This window comes from Caenorhabditis remanei, chromosome IV (genome assembly GCF_010183535.1).
Source record: "Caenorhabditis remanei strain PX506 chromosome IV, whole genome shotgun sequence".
NCBI classification, from domain to species: Eukaryota; Metazoa; Nematoda; class Chromadorea; order Rhabditida; family Rhabditidae; genus Caenorhabditis; species Caenorhabditis remanei.
In genome coordinates, this window is record NC_071331.1 from 10,154,431 (window position 1) to 10,170,915 (window position 16,485).

At 38.6% G+C, this 16,485-nt stretch overlaps 2 protein-coding genes across 2 annotated transcripts; one reads left to right on the plus strand and one right to left on the minus strand.

Moving 5' to 3' along the window:
• Positions 1–215: 215 nt before the first annotated feature.
• Positions 216–11,539, plus strand: GCK72_013120 (uncharacterized protein; the record flags this gene model as incomplete). Its single annotated transcript, XM_053729659.1, has 11 exons — positions 216–476; positions 521–1,010; positions 1,056–1,617; positions 1,662–2,468; positions 2,518–3,642; positions 3,691–4,930; positions 4,974–5,159; positions 7,725–7,874; positions 9,461–9,613; positions 10,953–11,324; positions 11,375–11,539. 11 exons carry the CDS (start codon positions 216–218, stop codon positions 11,537–11,539), a joined length of 5,511 nt encoding a protein of 1,836 aa, XP_053584431.1.
• A 3,644-nt stretch (positions 11,540–15,183) lies between these two features.
• On the minus strand, positions 15,184–15,458 carry GCK72_013121 (uncharacterized protein; the record flags this gene model as incomplete). Its single annotated transcript, XM_053729660.1, has 2 exons — positions 15,184–15,325; positions 15,385–15,458. The coding sequence occupies 2 exons, from the start codon at positions 15,456–15,458 to the stop codon at positions 15,184–15,186; spliced, it is 216 nt and encodes a 71-aa protein (XP_053584432.1).
• Positions 15,459–16,485: the final 1,027 nt, after the last annotated feature.

Consider the following 16,485-nt stretch of genomic DNA (forward strand, 5'->3'; position numbering starts at 1 on the left):
TCTTCGAAAATATTTAAGAAGAACCTAGAAGACTAGAGAATAGCCTAGAAATTTTGAGAAATTTTGGGAAGATTCTTGATATCAATAGAAGCTTCTGGGACAAATCAGTCACATGATATAAAAGGACGAGAATATTGCACAGAATTTTATTCATATTTCATTTTTTCATTATGTCACACTTTTCTTCTTTATCACACGTTTCTGACGATACCGACATGGCCGGTCCTCCACGAAGCGGAATCATTGATGGCATCGAGGACACCCAACTGATGTCTCAAGGCTCTCCATCGTCAGACGACATGGCCGGTCCTCCACGAAGCGGAATCATTGATGGCATCGAGGACACCCAACTGATGTCTCAAGATTCTGCAGCTCTAGACGACATGGCCGGTCCGTCACGAAGTGGAATTATTGACGGCATCGAGGACACTCAGTTGATGTCTCAAAACTCAGTGAGAAAACGGGATAAGAAAAAGGTTAATTCGTAAAACATGCAATGAAACCGTATGTTTCTTTCCAGCAAAAAAGAGTAGTCGATGCTACCAGAATAGCCGATAAACGGAAATCAGAAACTGAAGAAGCACGAGAACTACGACTGCAAAAAGTTGCAAAACAATCTTCTCTTCGTAGATCCCAAGAACGTCGGCAAGTGAGGACTAACCGAGTGGAATCCATGGCTAAACAAATGGTTTCAAAAAGATCACAAGAAACTTCCGATGAGAAGGAGCTAAGAAACCACTCAGACAAGACGAGTGCAGCAAAAAGGAGGTCTACAGAGTCGGTGGAAGTGAAAGACAAAAGACGCAAAACCGAAGCTGAAAGACAGGTTGCTGCAAGATCAAATGCAAGCACGGCACAAACATCAGCAAGAAAGGAGGTTGACCGAGTAAGGAAAAGAAAGCGTTCGGTTGTTTTTCTCGGAATCGCCGCTACAGATGACCGCCCAGACACTCATTATTGTGGCAGAATGGACAAGGAGTGCACTTTCTGTGGAGCTTTCTATTTCAAATGTAAGTTTTCGGTTCTGAAAAGAAAGCGAGGTCGTTAAATTTCAGGCGAAACAACAACTAAAGGAGAGTTTACTGCATGTTGTATGTCCGGTGCCGTAAAAATAGAGCAGAAGAACATTCCACTTGCTCTCAAGAAGTTGTTTCTTACAAACAAAGATTCTAAAGATCAGAATCTTTGGAAAGAGTCCAAGAATTTCATCGAGAACATTCGGCAATATAACAACTCGCTTGCAATGGCCTGCATGAAAGCGGATGTTCAAATGCCAACTGGAGGACCGTACTGCTACCGTATCCACAAGCAAGTCTACCACTTGATCGGAGATCTTCATCCTGGGGTCGGTCAACCACGGAACTTTGCTCAAGTCTTCATCATGGATACAGAGCAAGCTGCTGCTGAGTTGGCTGGACGGGACATGAATTCTCCCTGCTCCAAGGAATTGTTCGAAAAGCTGATCTCAGTTCTGAAAGAAAATCATCCTCACGCACAGTCGTTCCAAATGATGTACGAAGTGGAAAACGAAGAGAAAGAGAAAGCAGCTTTGGAGAAGAGACCAGAGCGAAATATCACCATGACTTTTGAAACACGCAGTCAAGATGATCACAGAAGGTAATAAAGCTGAAAATGAAATTGTATTCAATTCCTTTTTCTAGATACCAGGAATCCACCGCCAATGAAGTAGCCGTCGTTTACGTCGGTGATTCAGATGAGATTCCGGGGAAGAGAGGGACCACTGTGTATCAACGAAGTGGAAACATCAATTCCATCCTGCTGACTGACCCAAATTGTGATCCAATGACTTATCCACTCCTATTCCCTACTGGACAATTTGGTTGGCACCCGAACATAGACTACACCAAGTCTAGAGGGAAAAGGCAAAGGGTCACAATGCGGGAGTTTTACGCATATAATCTTCATGTCCGAAAAGAGTTTTCTCCACTTTTTCGATCAAGAAAACTGTTTCAACAATATGTGGTGGACGTTTGGACGCGAGTTGAGCAAAACAATCTGAATTTCATTCGAAACAATCAGTCTTTGCTCCATGTTGAATCCCTTAGTGGACTTCAGGATTATGTCGTCGGAGAGGAGAAGGGTCCTGTTGGAATTAGAATTACGCTGCCAGCTTCCTTTACTGGATCTCCAAGAGACATGATTTCGAAGTATCAAGATTCAATGGCAATGGTGGCAAGGCTTGGCAAACCGGATTACTTCTTGACAATGACAAGTAACCCGAAATGGGCTGAAATCCAGGAATGTCTTTTTCCTGGGCAGGTTGCACTTGATAGACCGGACCTCGTGACACGAGTGTTCGATATCAAAATTTCCGAGATCCGAGAAGATCTTTTCAAGCGCCGTGTTCTTGGAGATGTGTCGGCTTACATCTACGTTATCGAATTCCAAAAGCGTGGACTTCCGCACATGCACATGCTCATTATCATGAAGCCGGGATCCAAACCGAGGTAAGCTAAACTTCAGGACTTGGCCTTCAAATAACTTTTCGTATTTCAGAACTGCAGCTGATGTTGACCGGATTATTTCAGCGGAAATTCCAAACAAAGATGAAAATCCAGTTTTGCATGAATTGGTAACCACCCTCATGATGCATCGTCCCTGTGGAGTTCACAACCCTAAATCTCCATGCATGCAAAAAAATGGATCATGTGACAAGAAGTTTCCAAAAGAATTCCGTGACACCACGTCTACCGACCACGACGGATTCTCATTGTACAGAAGACGTGATGATGGCAGATGTGTGGAGTACCAGATTGATGGACAAGTTGTTCCACTCACCAACCAAAGTGTGGTACCGTACCCTCCATGGTTCCTTACAAAGTACAAGTGCCACATCAATTTGGAAGTGTGTGGAGCTGTGTCGGCAGTCAAGTACATCTTCAAGTACGTCTATAAAGGAACTACAAGAGCATGTGTCCTGATCCGAGTTGTCGATGGAAAAGAGACAGAAGTCGTTGATGAAATTAAGCATTATTTGGACACTCGCTTTGTTTGTGCACCAGAAGCTGTCCATCATCTGTTCAAGTTCCCGATGTCCTACAGAAGTTGTAAAGTGCTCCACCTTGCCGTCCACCTTCCAGAAGATCAAAACATTATTTTCCAACGTGGAGATGAGGCACAGGCAGTTAACAGAGCTCAATCCAGAAACACAAAACTCACTGCATGGTTTTCTATCAACAAAAAGTGTCAAGAAGCAGTTCTCCCGGATGGATCCTTACCTCCGACTCTCAAAGACTCCAGGCAATACTTCTACCATGAGATGCCAGAACACTTCACATTCAATACAAGTACAACTACGTGGCAGCCAAGGAAAACCATGGAAACGTCTTTGGGAAGAATGTACTTCATCTCGCCTAAAAATCGAGAAAGATATGCTCTTCGTCAACTTCTTCTGTACACCAAAGGAGCCACAAGTTTCGATGATCTACACACGGTTCAAGGAAAGAAGTTGGACACATTTGTGGAAGCTGCCAGAGCTTCTGGATACCTCTCAGATGACACGATGTACGAACAAACTCTCTCCGAGGCAGCTGGATTCCACTCTGCAGCTCAACTTCGTGGATTGTTTGTGATGCTTCTACTTTTTGAGAACATCAACAATCCGGAGGAACTTTGGAATAAGTAAGAATTTTTAACTTTTTGAAAACTCAATTGATTTTCTTTTTCCAGATTCCTCAAAGATCTTTCCGAAGATTTTGAGCATCAGGGATACACTCCCAAAGAAGCTGAATCATTGGCTTATCATGATATGAAAGATAGGATGGAAGCCATGAACGGAGATATTAGGCAGTGGATCAATAAGGATTATCAGCCAGTGGCTTCAGCAACTCACTTTGTTGACTTGAAGGAATGTGAGAAGAAAGGAGAAGAGATGAAATCGCTACTCAACGTTGAACAGTCTGAAGCCGTTGAGGCAATTCTAGATGCTCTCGATTTTGGTGGTCTCTTCTTCATTGACGGTCCAGGCGGAAGTGGAAAGACATTCGTTTACAACTGCTTGGCAAACATCATCATGGGAAAAGGAAAAACAATCCTTCCGATGGCATGGGTTGGAATCGCAGCAGCACTTCTTCCAAACGGACGTACTGTAGCCTCCATCTGCAAGTTGAACATCAACGACTTCTGTAAGTCATCCACGATGAAGCCAAACTCCGCCTTGGCAAAGGTCTTGGCCTCCGTATCAATGATTCTGTGGGACGAGGCTCCAATGTCTCCAAAAGCTGCTTTGGAAACTGTCGACAAGCTCTTCCGTGAAATCACAGGGAACGATGAGCCATTCGGTGGAAAAGTGGTGGTGTTAGGAGGAGACTTCCGACAAGTACTCCCTGTTGTCGATAATGGAAGAGCAGATGATCAAATTGCCAACTGCATCAAGAAGTCATTCCTTTGGAACGAATTCAAAGTTTTCCACCTCAAGACCAACATGAGATTGACTGGAGATGCCCTCGATTGGAAGAATGAGCTTTTGGATATTGGCGATGGAAAGGTTGGAGCACCAGTGACCGGAGAAATGCCAATTCCAGATGGATTGGAGTCTCATGGAGATCTCGCAGAGGAAGTTTTTGGAGATCTTTTGGCCAGTGGCGATGTCAACCAATTGGCAAAAGTAGCAATTCTGACACCACGCAACAAGGAAGCTCTAGAAGTCAACAATTCAGTACTCGACAAGATGCCAGGAGAGTTGAGAAGCTATACGTCCCTTGATGAGATTACTCACAAAGATGGTGGAGAAATCAACGACAGTTTGAACTTCACAACTGAACTCCTGAACCAGATGACACCATCTGGAATGCCTCCACATCTTCTTCGTCTCAAAAAAGGAGCGATCGTGATGCTTCTGAGGAATTTGGACGTCAAGAACTCTTTGTGCAATGGCACCAGATTGGTGGTAGATGATATGGGAGCACGAGTAAGTTTCAGCTTTTAAAAACTTTCCTAATTTATCATTTTAGGTTCTACAGTGCAAATTCATCAATGGACCACGTCAAGGACAAATGGTCTTTATTCCAAAGATCGAGCTGAACTACGAAAAGGGACTCCCATTCATCATGAGTCGTCTCCAGTTCCCAATCCGTCTCTCCTTCGCCATGACCATCAACAAATCACAAGGACAGACATTCGAGAAGATTGGACTGAAGGTGGATGAGCCCATTTTTTCTCATGGGCAACTGTATGTTGCCCTGTCTAGAACTACTTCAAAGGACGGGATCCGAATCGAATCCGCATCCGGAAAAGTCAACAACATAGTTTACGAAGAAGTTCTCCAGTAAACCTCTTATTTCCTTTCAATTATTTCTAACTTTGTTGTTTTGTTCATTAACATTTTTGATAAATAAATATTATTTTTTTGAAACATTTTGTGACTGCACTTAAAGTCCTAGAATTTGCCCTAAATCGGCGGAAGCCAGGAGGGTAGCCGCCGTTAGGCGGCGTTTCCCGACTGGTTTTAGAATATTCCCTAAAAACATTACATAATTCTAGCAGATCCTCTGTTATTCTCCGCTCCTTGGATCTTTGTGTAATATCTGAAACATCCTAAAACTTTCATTCCATCGTTCTTTCTTCCCTTTTTTCAACAATTTAGGCACTTTCTCCTTTCTCGATAATTTCTTAAGTTTTTCACCATGTAGTTCTGTCAATACTGTAAAAACTCAAAATAGCTCAAAATGCAGTACTAATATACGATTAAACCGAAAAAATTAAATTGAAGTTACTGTTTTCCGGCAAATTGTTCTATTAGTACACAAAAATAGTTATATTAGTGATCAAAGTACTCCTCTGACTGTACGTGAATTACGGCAGAATTAAAAGTTTCAGTGAAAATCAACTCTTTTTTGACTCGAAAATGATTATCGTGGCTGATTTTCCGTTTTTTCGGCTCCAGTTGAAAATTTTGAGACAAACGTTTGAACTGTTATGCAAAACTGATGAAATTAAACGTTTTCCGAATTATTTTTCAGAAAAAATGAGAAAGTAATTCGAAGTTTAGCTAAATTCTCTCAAATCAAAAGATTTAACCCATAGATTTTACTTGTTTCCGATTTATTTTTTTGAAAAAAATCGGATTGCGAGCGATAAGTCAGAGTTTTCGGCGAAATTAGAAGAGTGTTCGACTAAACAAGCCAATTTTAGCAGATGGCATGGCAGAAATGTTCAAATTCGTTGAAATTCGTCAAAGTAAATAGTCAGAAATTGTCATCGAAAATCATGCATTATGCGGTTTTTTTTATCGCTCGCATCTGATTGTTTCTAATTCTTCGAAAACTAACTTACCTTACTTACCGATCTACCTGAAAACGGATTGAGCTTTCGATTAGAACTAGAAATAACCAAATTAGTAGTAGGGAACAGTTCCCCAGTTTTTTAACTTCTCAACTTTTGCTACGCGCAGCTATTTTCCTTTAAAATCGTTTTTTACGCATCATTTCGCGATTTCATAAAAATAGTTCTACCGTTGTTCAATTTCTCAGAAAAACACTAAATATCGAAAGGTTTTGGTGAAAAACATAAGAAACAAACGAGAAAACGGGGGAAAAAATCAATTTCAAAACTTCAGCGAGGCCGTAGTGTCTGCGTCTCTTCTCTCTAATCCGTGTCAATGGATCATGGTTGCATTATTTCTCTAAAATTTAGTTTTGACACGATAAAAACTCGAAAAAGATAAATATAGATGAATACTTGAACTTAAATGACAATTTGAGATAAGGTTTGCTAGAAATAGAATGAGTAAATGCTTTTAACGCAATCGGGCAAAGTTACATTGTTACACGAACCCTCTCATTCACAACGGCTACTGTCCGTTTGGATTCATACCGTATAAAGAAGAATTGCACAATTCTAAAGTATGAACGAGTTCAGAATTAACCGAAAAACTACTTCATTGATTTTGGGATGAAATAAATTATCTCCGAAACGTTGGAAGTCTTCTCCAAAGGAGTTCGGGTTACGGTATCTTCACTCCAAGAGTACATTTCTAACCAGTTTTACAAATTTGAAAATCGGTCCATAGTTATCGAAAACCTATAAACCCGTTTTCAAACTGGTTCATGTACAACTTTAACGGTGAAATTAGAGATCGAAACTGGATTTTTAGTTTCCGAAAAACAACGAATTCTCTTATCTCTCCCTTTTTGTCTTGAATTTAGTAGGTTTTTAATATACACATTCAGTAGGTTCGAGACTCCTATATCTGATAATTTCTTATTTATCACCAGCCTGTCTCCCCCGCATTCGGCGGTTGAGCCGACTGGTCTCTCTTCATTCACGTAGTCATTGTCTTTCGAGTGTGCCCACATGGCCGAGTGATCTAAAGCGGCTGTCGCTGTCCAAAGCACGCCAGTTCGGTTTAGCCCACTGACTCAGTTTCTCTTCGCTTTCCAAAACCGCTGCGGACAGTGCCTCAGACAAACAGACAAACACCACTTGCACGATAATTCAAAGTGAACCTATGCAAACGCGCTCTTTTGAGAAAAATCGCTTACCTAAATTTTTTTGTTTAAACTGAAAATCTTTGTCAAGAAATAGTTTTAAGGATAAATATAATCGAGAAAGGCCAATTTTTTGAAAAAACAAAAAAAATCAAAAAATTGCAATTTAGGCGTCAAATAATATTACCAAAATGTAGTCTCAACAAAGCGCGTTTGCATAGGTTACGATTGAATTATCGTGCACTTGTCTTTTATATATAAGAATGATTTTTCCAGAGTACTCCTCGCCAATTGAATCCTCCCCGTCACCACTACAATTTCGCCGACATCTCCCGTATATCGGATTATCGAGAAGACTTTCTTGGCGGACGTGGACCGACATTTGTAGGGGACTCATCCAGCTACAACAACGATAACGGAACAAACGTATGATTTAAAATAGACTAGAATGAATATCTCGTCCTTTTGCGATGCGATGGTTCAATAGACTTCGCTCTTTCAATAATACATCTATTAGATTACTTTTAACAGTTGAATACAATTGATGAGGGGAACGATCGTGGGTCACACGAGTCGTTCGGGTGTAAGGTGAAAAGTGAGAAAGATGCGGGAGAGGGTCAAGCTAAGGAAATAGGGGCGTGATTAGAGGGGTGTAAGATACAAAGAATTAATGGTACAATTGCCCAAGAGGCACCCTGGGGCGACGGGTGCTGAAAGGTCATACAAACAGAGAATGACTCATGTCAAAAGTTAGGAAAGGAGACATTTGAATCATTTGAATTATAAAAGGAAGAAATATAAAACAATAGGAAAAAGGAAATAAGAAATTAAAATAATAACAATAATCAACCGGTTGAGTACTCGAATGCGAGTACATGATTACTGAATTGTCTTTTCATTAATTGTATTTTCTTTAAAACTAGATAAAGTCTCTTATCTCTTTTAGAATAGTTTTTTCGGCCTCTTCTCAATAATATTAATTTAAGTTTTGAGCGAAAATTCAGATTCTATTCATTCTCTACGAATCGTCATAAGCAAACATATCATAATTTAAGATCATTTCGAGATGAATCGTATTCCCGAAAAAAAATCTCTTAAAAGTAGGGATGTTAAAAATGCGTTTTACGGTAACCTTCGCCTTTTTCATTTCCGCCGGCGGCGATAATCGCCGCTTCAATTTCTTGCGAAGGCAACCTTCGCCTTTTTCATATCCGGCGAAGGCCGCATTCGCCTGTTTTTAAAACGGCAATTTTTGACGCGTTTCATTTCCCAGTGTAAAAAATGCTGTTTTTTTCAAATTTTGTGTAGAAATTAATTTCAAAAAGCGGCAAAAATTGCTTGCCGAGAAATGAAGAGCGGTAATGAAAACCGCAAGAAAAAAACTAAACAGGCGAAAATCGCCTGTCTTGGAAATGAATACGGTATTTTTCGCCGTATTGGGAAATGAAGAAGGCGCCGCGTGAAGGCGAAGGCGGCCCGCAACATCCCTACTTAAAAGATATGAACTTTCGCCATTTTTGGTTGAAATTGTCCAACTTTGAGAGTGTGTTATGATGATTCTGATTGTCACATTCAGTAGGTTTTTAATGAATCATACAGATCAAGAGTGGAGCTACATTTTTGTGGTTGACAACTTTTTTGTACGGAGACTCCCTAGAGAGTTATGATAGTTTTAAGTGTCAAAAATCTACTGAATGTGACAATCAGAATCATCATAACACACTTTCAAAGTTGGACAATTACAACTGAAAACGGTCAAAATCCATGACTTTTTGACCGGTACTGTAAGTCCCAAACTTTTGAGATTAGAGGAGCAATTCCAACTTTGAATGTTTCCATGCTCAAAAAAAATACTTCGTTCTCATTCTAGGTAAATTTTTTAACTAGCTCCGATTTTCTTGAATTTAAGAATCTCTCAAAATCGAGGGATTATTTGAAATTTGCAAAAGAAAAAGACATTTTCATTTGGAGAGAGACTCCTTTATTTATTTTCTCAACAATTATTTTTCCAGTCTCTTTCGAATCGCTCCAGTGGGCACCCTGCACAATACGATCTTTCGGACATATCTCTCGAAATTGAGAATCCACGTGAAAACGAATATCGGAATAACGGAGAAACGAGCCAGGAAAACATGCATCGAACATATACAGTGGAACCAGCAAATGTACGCCAGTAAATTATTTGTAAATAAACTATAAAAGTTTCACCAACCTTTGTCTTCCATTACTTGCTAACATCTTTCCAATTTGATGTAGGAAGTAATGAATTGAGCAGAGAGTCTGAAAAATGACTGCTTTTAATTACATGCGTCTCGGTGTAACAGCTTTTAGCATAGTGTCGATAGATATTAGAAATGTAGATCAAACCTAGAGCTTCAATTTTGTAGTTAACAACTATTTTGTTCAAATCCTTTCTAAAAAGTTATGGTTCATCAATTTATGCAGTTTCAAAATACCATTATTTTCCACTGAAAATGGTGTGTCATCTTCCAAAATGCTTTGTTTGATCTACCATTCACACAAAAATGAATATTTTCAGACTTGTCAAAAATCGGGCCGGGCCGGGCTGTAATTTTGCTCGGCTCGGCTCGGCCCGGCCCGGATTCAAAAATTGGTACTCATTTTTTTACAAAATTTTCTGAAAATTTTCAAAAAGTTAGCGTAAAAATGCTTAAATTATCATACGTATTCACCTTTTGATTGAATTTTGAGTTTTTATTCAAAAACTACTCTTTTTCAAAAAAATTCAAAAAAAAAAAACATTTTTTTCTGATTTCGGCCCGGCCCGTGACAAGTCTGGGTATTTTAAGACATTAAGTAACACTGTGATACACTCTCCTTACTAATCGTCCTCTGCGAGCATATCATCATTTGAGATCATTTTGAGATAAATTGATTTTATCGAAAATCACAAAAACAAACAAGTTTCCATCAGCTCTGAAATCTCTAAATCTGACATTTTTACAAATTTTCCCAAAAAAGTGGAGTTTCGAGAATATTTCCAGTTGATGACGTCATTGAGATACAGTACCGTGCAGTAATATATACAATTTGTCTTTTTTCAGTTGAGAATGATCAACTATGAGAGGGTGTTACAGTATTCCCGATTGTCCCACAAAATTATGTACAAATAATACAGATCAAAAGTAGAGCTTCATTTTTGTAGTTGACAGCTTTTTGTACGGAGACTCCCTAGAGAGTTAGGTCATTTTAAGTAGACAGCTCAAAAATCGTTGTCAACTACAAAAATGAAGCTCCACCTTTGTTCTGTATGGTTTGAACATAATTTATTTTGTGGGACAATCAGTAATACCGTAATACCCTCTCAAAGTTGTTTATTTTCAACTGAAAATTGCCAAATTGTGTATCTTACTGGACGATACTGTTAGGTGATATATTCCTTAAGAGCAACAAAAATGAGAGTGACTACAATATATAATTAATCTCAAACTTAATACTTTTCTGCAACGGGGAAGAGACTTTTCCACAAATACATGTTTATAGACAACCGATAATCCTACAACGAATCACAATTCATTGTATTATGATGTTGAAGAAGAGAACCGTGCTGATGTGAATGAGAATTCCAGTTCAAGAAGAGTGACAACAGCAGACATGGAAAATACGAAAAGAATACAAAGTTCGTCGTTCCCGAAATCGTGGATTTTGAAAAATGATCCGAATTCTACTTTGAAAAACAATGCTCTCCAGCAGCTCCAACTTTGTCAACCTCAAAAAAAAGAAAGACTGACGACGGACACGATTCAACTAGGTACAAATTCGAGCAATCCAATGACCTTCTTCTACCGAAATTTTCGAGATTTGATAGGAAATCCTTACCCTGTGGATTTTGGACCAACAAACGGGTGGCCAAAAGTGGGTCTTTTTTGAAGAAAAAAGCGGTCTCTATAACGTTGATATTTCAGATGCGTTACTATAATATAGTTGCCATCGGTGCGTCTACATTTCCACATACTTGGCTTCTACTCCAAGACAGAAATTGTCACGAAATACGTTATTTGACAAAAGTCAACGTTCCAAATTGGAGAAAGTTTCTCACTGAAGACGACGAGCAAAACGACGAAGAGTAAAGTTGAATGGGATATTAAGAGACAATGATCATCATATAAGAAAGCCGGAATTTGGAAATTTTTAATTTGTCACTCACAAATCAAAGTTTTCAAAATTTTTTTGGGGGACCCCAAAAAAATCAAGAAATCGCTTTTTCTCAATAATTCTGGGAAATTTCGGAAGTTTCATCAGAGATAACACATTTTTTCGGAATATCTATTTATTCTGTGCTCCACTCAATTCCTATTCATAATGAGGCAAACATTATAATCACTCAACTCCGTTGATACGTGAACTTTATTAGAAAATCAAAAACACAGAATCGGCAACGTCGCCAACTCAGTGAAAAACAAATGAACTGAAGGAAAAAATAAACAAAAACACGTGAACTACACAGGGAAGAAAAGGATTCCCAGAATCGGCAAGCTTGCCGATACTGTTATTAAAAAAGATTCCAAAACATTTAGAAACGTGAACTCGGTGTCAGTAGAGAGAGTACTTCGTGGATAGAATAATCGGTCTTCGAAATCGTGAAAACTGTCGATAAGTTGTAGTAGATGCCGAATAAACATATGAAATTGGTGTCCTTCAAGTCTAAGTTATCTGAAATAATGAGGATTTATAGAAAACTTTGGTTTCTTTTACTAACCTTTGTAAAGTTTTATTCCAATTGTATCAAAATGATTTCAGTGATAAACCAACACTTATATTTATTGATTAAAAAACAGATAAGAAAACTGATAGCTTGGGTCCTGCAATATGAACTTGTATTATGTATATATCTTACCTGTCCGAGAGAAGAACGCTTTTTGAATAGTTTTCCATTGAGATAAACCAAAAATGAAAACATTGCTACCGCTGAATGAGAAATGAATTTTCTTCGCATTCAAGTGAGCATCAGGGAATGAAAGCGCTGGAAAAATATCAACGTGCCCTAGATTTAAAAAAAAACACAGTTTTAGAGCAATGTTCTTTATTTTTGGTTTATCTCAATGGAAAACTATTCAAAAAGCGTTCTTCTCTCGGACAGGTAAGATATATACATAATACAAGTTCATATTGCAGGACCCAAGCTATCAGTGTTCTTATCTGTTTTTTAATCAATAAATATAAGTGTTGGTTTATCACTGAAATCATTTTGATACAATTGGAATAAAACTTTACAAAGGTTAGTAAAAGAAACCAAAGTTTTCTATAAATCCTCATTATTTCAGATAACTTAGACTTGAAGGACACCAATTTCATATGTTTATTCGGCATCTACTATAACTTATCGACAGTTTTCACGATTTCGAAGACCGATTATTCTATCCACGAAGTACTCTCTCTACTGACACCGAGTTCACGTTTCTAAATGTTTTGGAATCTTTCTTTAATAACAGTATCGGCAAGCTTGCCGATTCTGGGAAGCCTTTTTCTCCCTGTTTAGTTCACGTGTTTTTATATTTTTCCTTCAATTAATTTTTTTTTCACAGAGTTGGCGATATTGCCTATTCTGTGTTTCTGATATTTGAATAAAGTTCACGTATTTATTTTATCAATGGTGTCAAGTTTCAGAAAGCGTAAGCTTTATCTTAGTTGAAACTGGAAACAACGCATAGTTGCTATTTTACTGGAACTCCCCAACAGAACTATCTACATTTGGTCTGATTGCAACTTTTTCTGTCTAAAAACGTTGAATTTTCAGGTATAATGCACTTTTTTGCGAAAAAGAAGTTTTCCTGTGAGCAGTCACAGGAATTTTTAAGTTTTTCGTATTTTGTTAATCAAAATTAAAAACTTCCAAATTCCGGCTTTCTTATATGATCATCATAAGATCATCATATGGACCCATCTCGGCAGTCACCGGCAACTTTAGCGCGGAAGTTGGTCGGCTTCAGCTCGGAGGTTGGTCGGATTCTGGACAAGACCGCTGCTAAAGCCGACCAAGATACGATCAACTTCCGACCAACTTCTGACACGGACCATGGAACCCCTCGATCGCCTTATTGATTTATTTTTCGCGCACAAAAACAGCTGAAATATCATATATTACAATTTATTCACTAAAAGGACTATACATAAAAAAGTATAAGTTTTAAAAAATACAAAAAAAAAACAACTAAATACAATGATTTTTCGAAGTATCCCTGGTGTGCTCGCATTGTTGTCCAGATGTAGACTTCGTCAATGAATTTCTGTAAAATACATTAATTAAATATGATTTTTACTTGTAAATATTACCTTCTGACGATACATTTAAAGTGGGAAGTTCGTATTGTTTATTTTTTAGTGAAAACCTGAAAAAACTTAGAGATTTTTGGTTATGAGATAAAAATCGACTTACGATAACTTTTCCACTGAACTTGTGCACCTCCACTAACGAAATTCGATTTTTTCCAAGAAATTTCGTAATCTGAATGAAAAATAATGTAAGATTTGATACAAATAAGAAAAATTCACTCAAAAACAAATAAATAAAACTTCGAAAAATGATTGAAAAAACAAAAAGCACGCGTTGCGAGACACGCGAAGCTCTTAACATCCGACCAAGGTCCGATCAACTTCTGGGCAGCGGACAGTCATTTCGAAACTTGTGATCAGAAGCCGACCAATGTCCGAGCTAAAGCCGACATTCTTTTAACTTCTGACCAGAAGGTGACCAAGATCCGATCTAAAGTCGCCGTTCCTTCAACTTGCGGGTAAAAGTACCGAATTTGCTTCAACTTCCGCCCAAAAGCTGACCTAGATCCGATCTAAAGTCTGAAATCGTTAAACTTCCGGCCAAAAGGTGAGCAAGATCCGATCTAAAGCCGAATCGACCTCAACTTCCGCCCAAAAGTTGCCACACGACTGCCGAGATAATATCAAAAAAACCGAATAGGCTAATAGCGTTTGGCCGATGTGTTCTATGGGCAGTTGGCCTAAGGTTCATCACTAGAGAAAGTGTCTCTTAAGTGTGAATTTTATTGTAATGAATCGTGTTTTCTTTTTCATTGTTTTTCTTTTCAAAAGTGTCGTTAAGATTGTAAAACTAACACTTTTTATAGCTTTCACAACACCCAAAATCTTTACTATTAACAAACACCAGATTCTGTATGTTTGTCCGTATGTCGCCGATCCTACCGCCCTCCTTACTGAACCGATTTTCTTCAAGTTTGGACCAAAAGATCAGAAATTTTCTCTTAATGATGCCCGTCATTTTCCTTTTTCAAAATTCTCAAAATTACGCCTTCTGAGCCGAAAACACTGATAAAGCATGGGGAATGAAAAACGGAAAAAGTGGGGTGAAACTGTCGGCCTAAGCGTCGTCATTTCTTTCCTTTCTTTGACTTGCGTATTCCGTGGCCGCATGTCCACAGGCAAACCGCTCCGGATGAAATTTGATCCAAACGCGGATGAACACTCGGTGTCAAAACGATACCAAAAAAGACATCAAATTTGGTCCTAATTTGGACCAATTTTCATCCTCGGCGGTCGACAGCGGAAAATTTGGGCAGGGGTTCCCCGGATCAAAATTTTCTGGTTCTAGTAGAATTAATGACCTGTAATGTAAACACAAAAAATGAAGCATATTACATAGATTTATTATTCTTACTCGTCTAAATGGTTCACAGGAAATTCACAAGAAATAATTAGCATGAGGCTAGATGATAAAAAATGAAATATTGAAGGGAAGGGGATATCACATATTTGTGTAGTCACCGTACGCATGAATTGTCGACTGTCCATTTTCTTCGTCGTTGTAGAATGGATCGATTTCGTCTGGCGAGAGAGAATTTGATTCGACGAGTAGCAGTCCTTCATTAGATCGGAAATTCGGTGAACTGAAAACTTTTCCATTACTTTTCAGTCAGGGACTTATAATGATTGGATTGGATATTACGTTAATAGGTGATCTTTGAATTCCTCAGCAGTAGCTTGACACGATCCTTTGCCGTGCTCTTGATTGAATTCCATTCGTCTCTTCTCTCTGAAACTTCCCAAATTACTACATGATTAATGAATAGTACTCACAAAAAAGAGTAGATGGCGCTGGTTATCGTGGATGCTTAGCTGCAATAGGGGGCTGGGGTTGAACTCAGTGGTGCGCCCTTCTGGAACCAGGGCGACCACAGGTGGTTCGCGATGGATGCTATATGGGGCATATTCTAAATGGAAGCATATAACCTCCCATATGCTCGCATAAAACGATGTGCTTCGCGCGCGGAAGTGATATGCTTCGAGGCGTGGTGCTTGTGGCACGGATCCTGCGTGCTTCCATATAGCTCGCATATAACGCATTCTCTGTAAGACTCGAGCATGGAATCAAAGGGTGTGGGCCTAGGACCTGTATGCATGGTACAGCTTAGATATTGCAGTCAAACGAACTATTGGTCATTAGTAACCCATACAAAAATTTTTGAGCTCGGGCTCCGGGTTACGGTAGTACTGTAGGTGCTCAAAGAGCAAAAAATTTGTTTGTTGTTTTTGACCGTAGAACGCTAGAATTTTTGGAATAAAATGAGTATTGTTAGTGTAGTATTTTCTCAAAATTTTAAAACATGAAAATAATTTTTGACCAAGATATAACAAAATTAGTCCATTTTTTCTGAAATTTTGGGAAAAACTGTAATTTTTATAGAACAAATAGTTATTTTCGTATATAGGTACGTAAATAGGTATTTTCGTGTTTTAAAATTTTGAGAAAATACTACACTAACAATACTCATTTCATTCCAAAAATTATAGCGTTCTACGGTCAAAAACAAAAAAAAATTTTTTTTGATCTTTGAGCACCTACAGTACTACCGTAACTCGGAGCCCGAGCTCAAAAGTTTTTGTATGGGTTACTAATGACCAATAGTATCTGTTTTTATAAAAATCTTGCCCTAGGGCACACGTTGCTCGAGTCTTACAAAGAATGCGTTATATAGGATCCATGTTTTCACCGTAAACCTGAAACTTGCAACGACACTCCGCCATTACACCATGGCGTGCTGTTTAT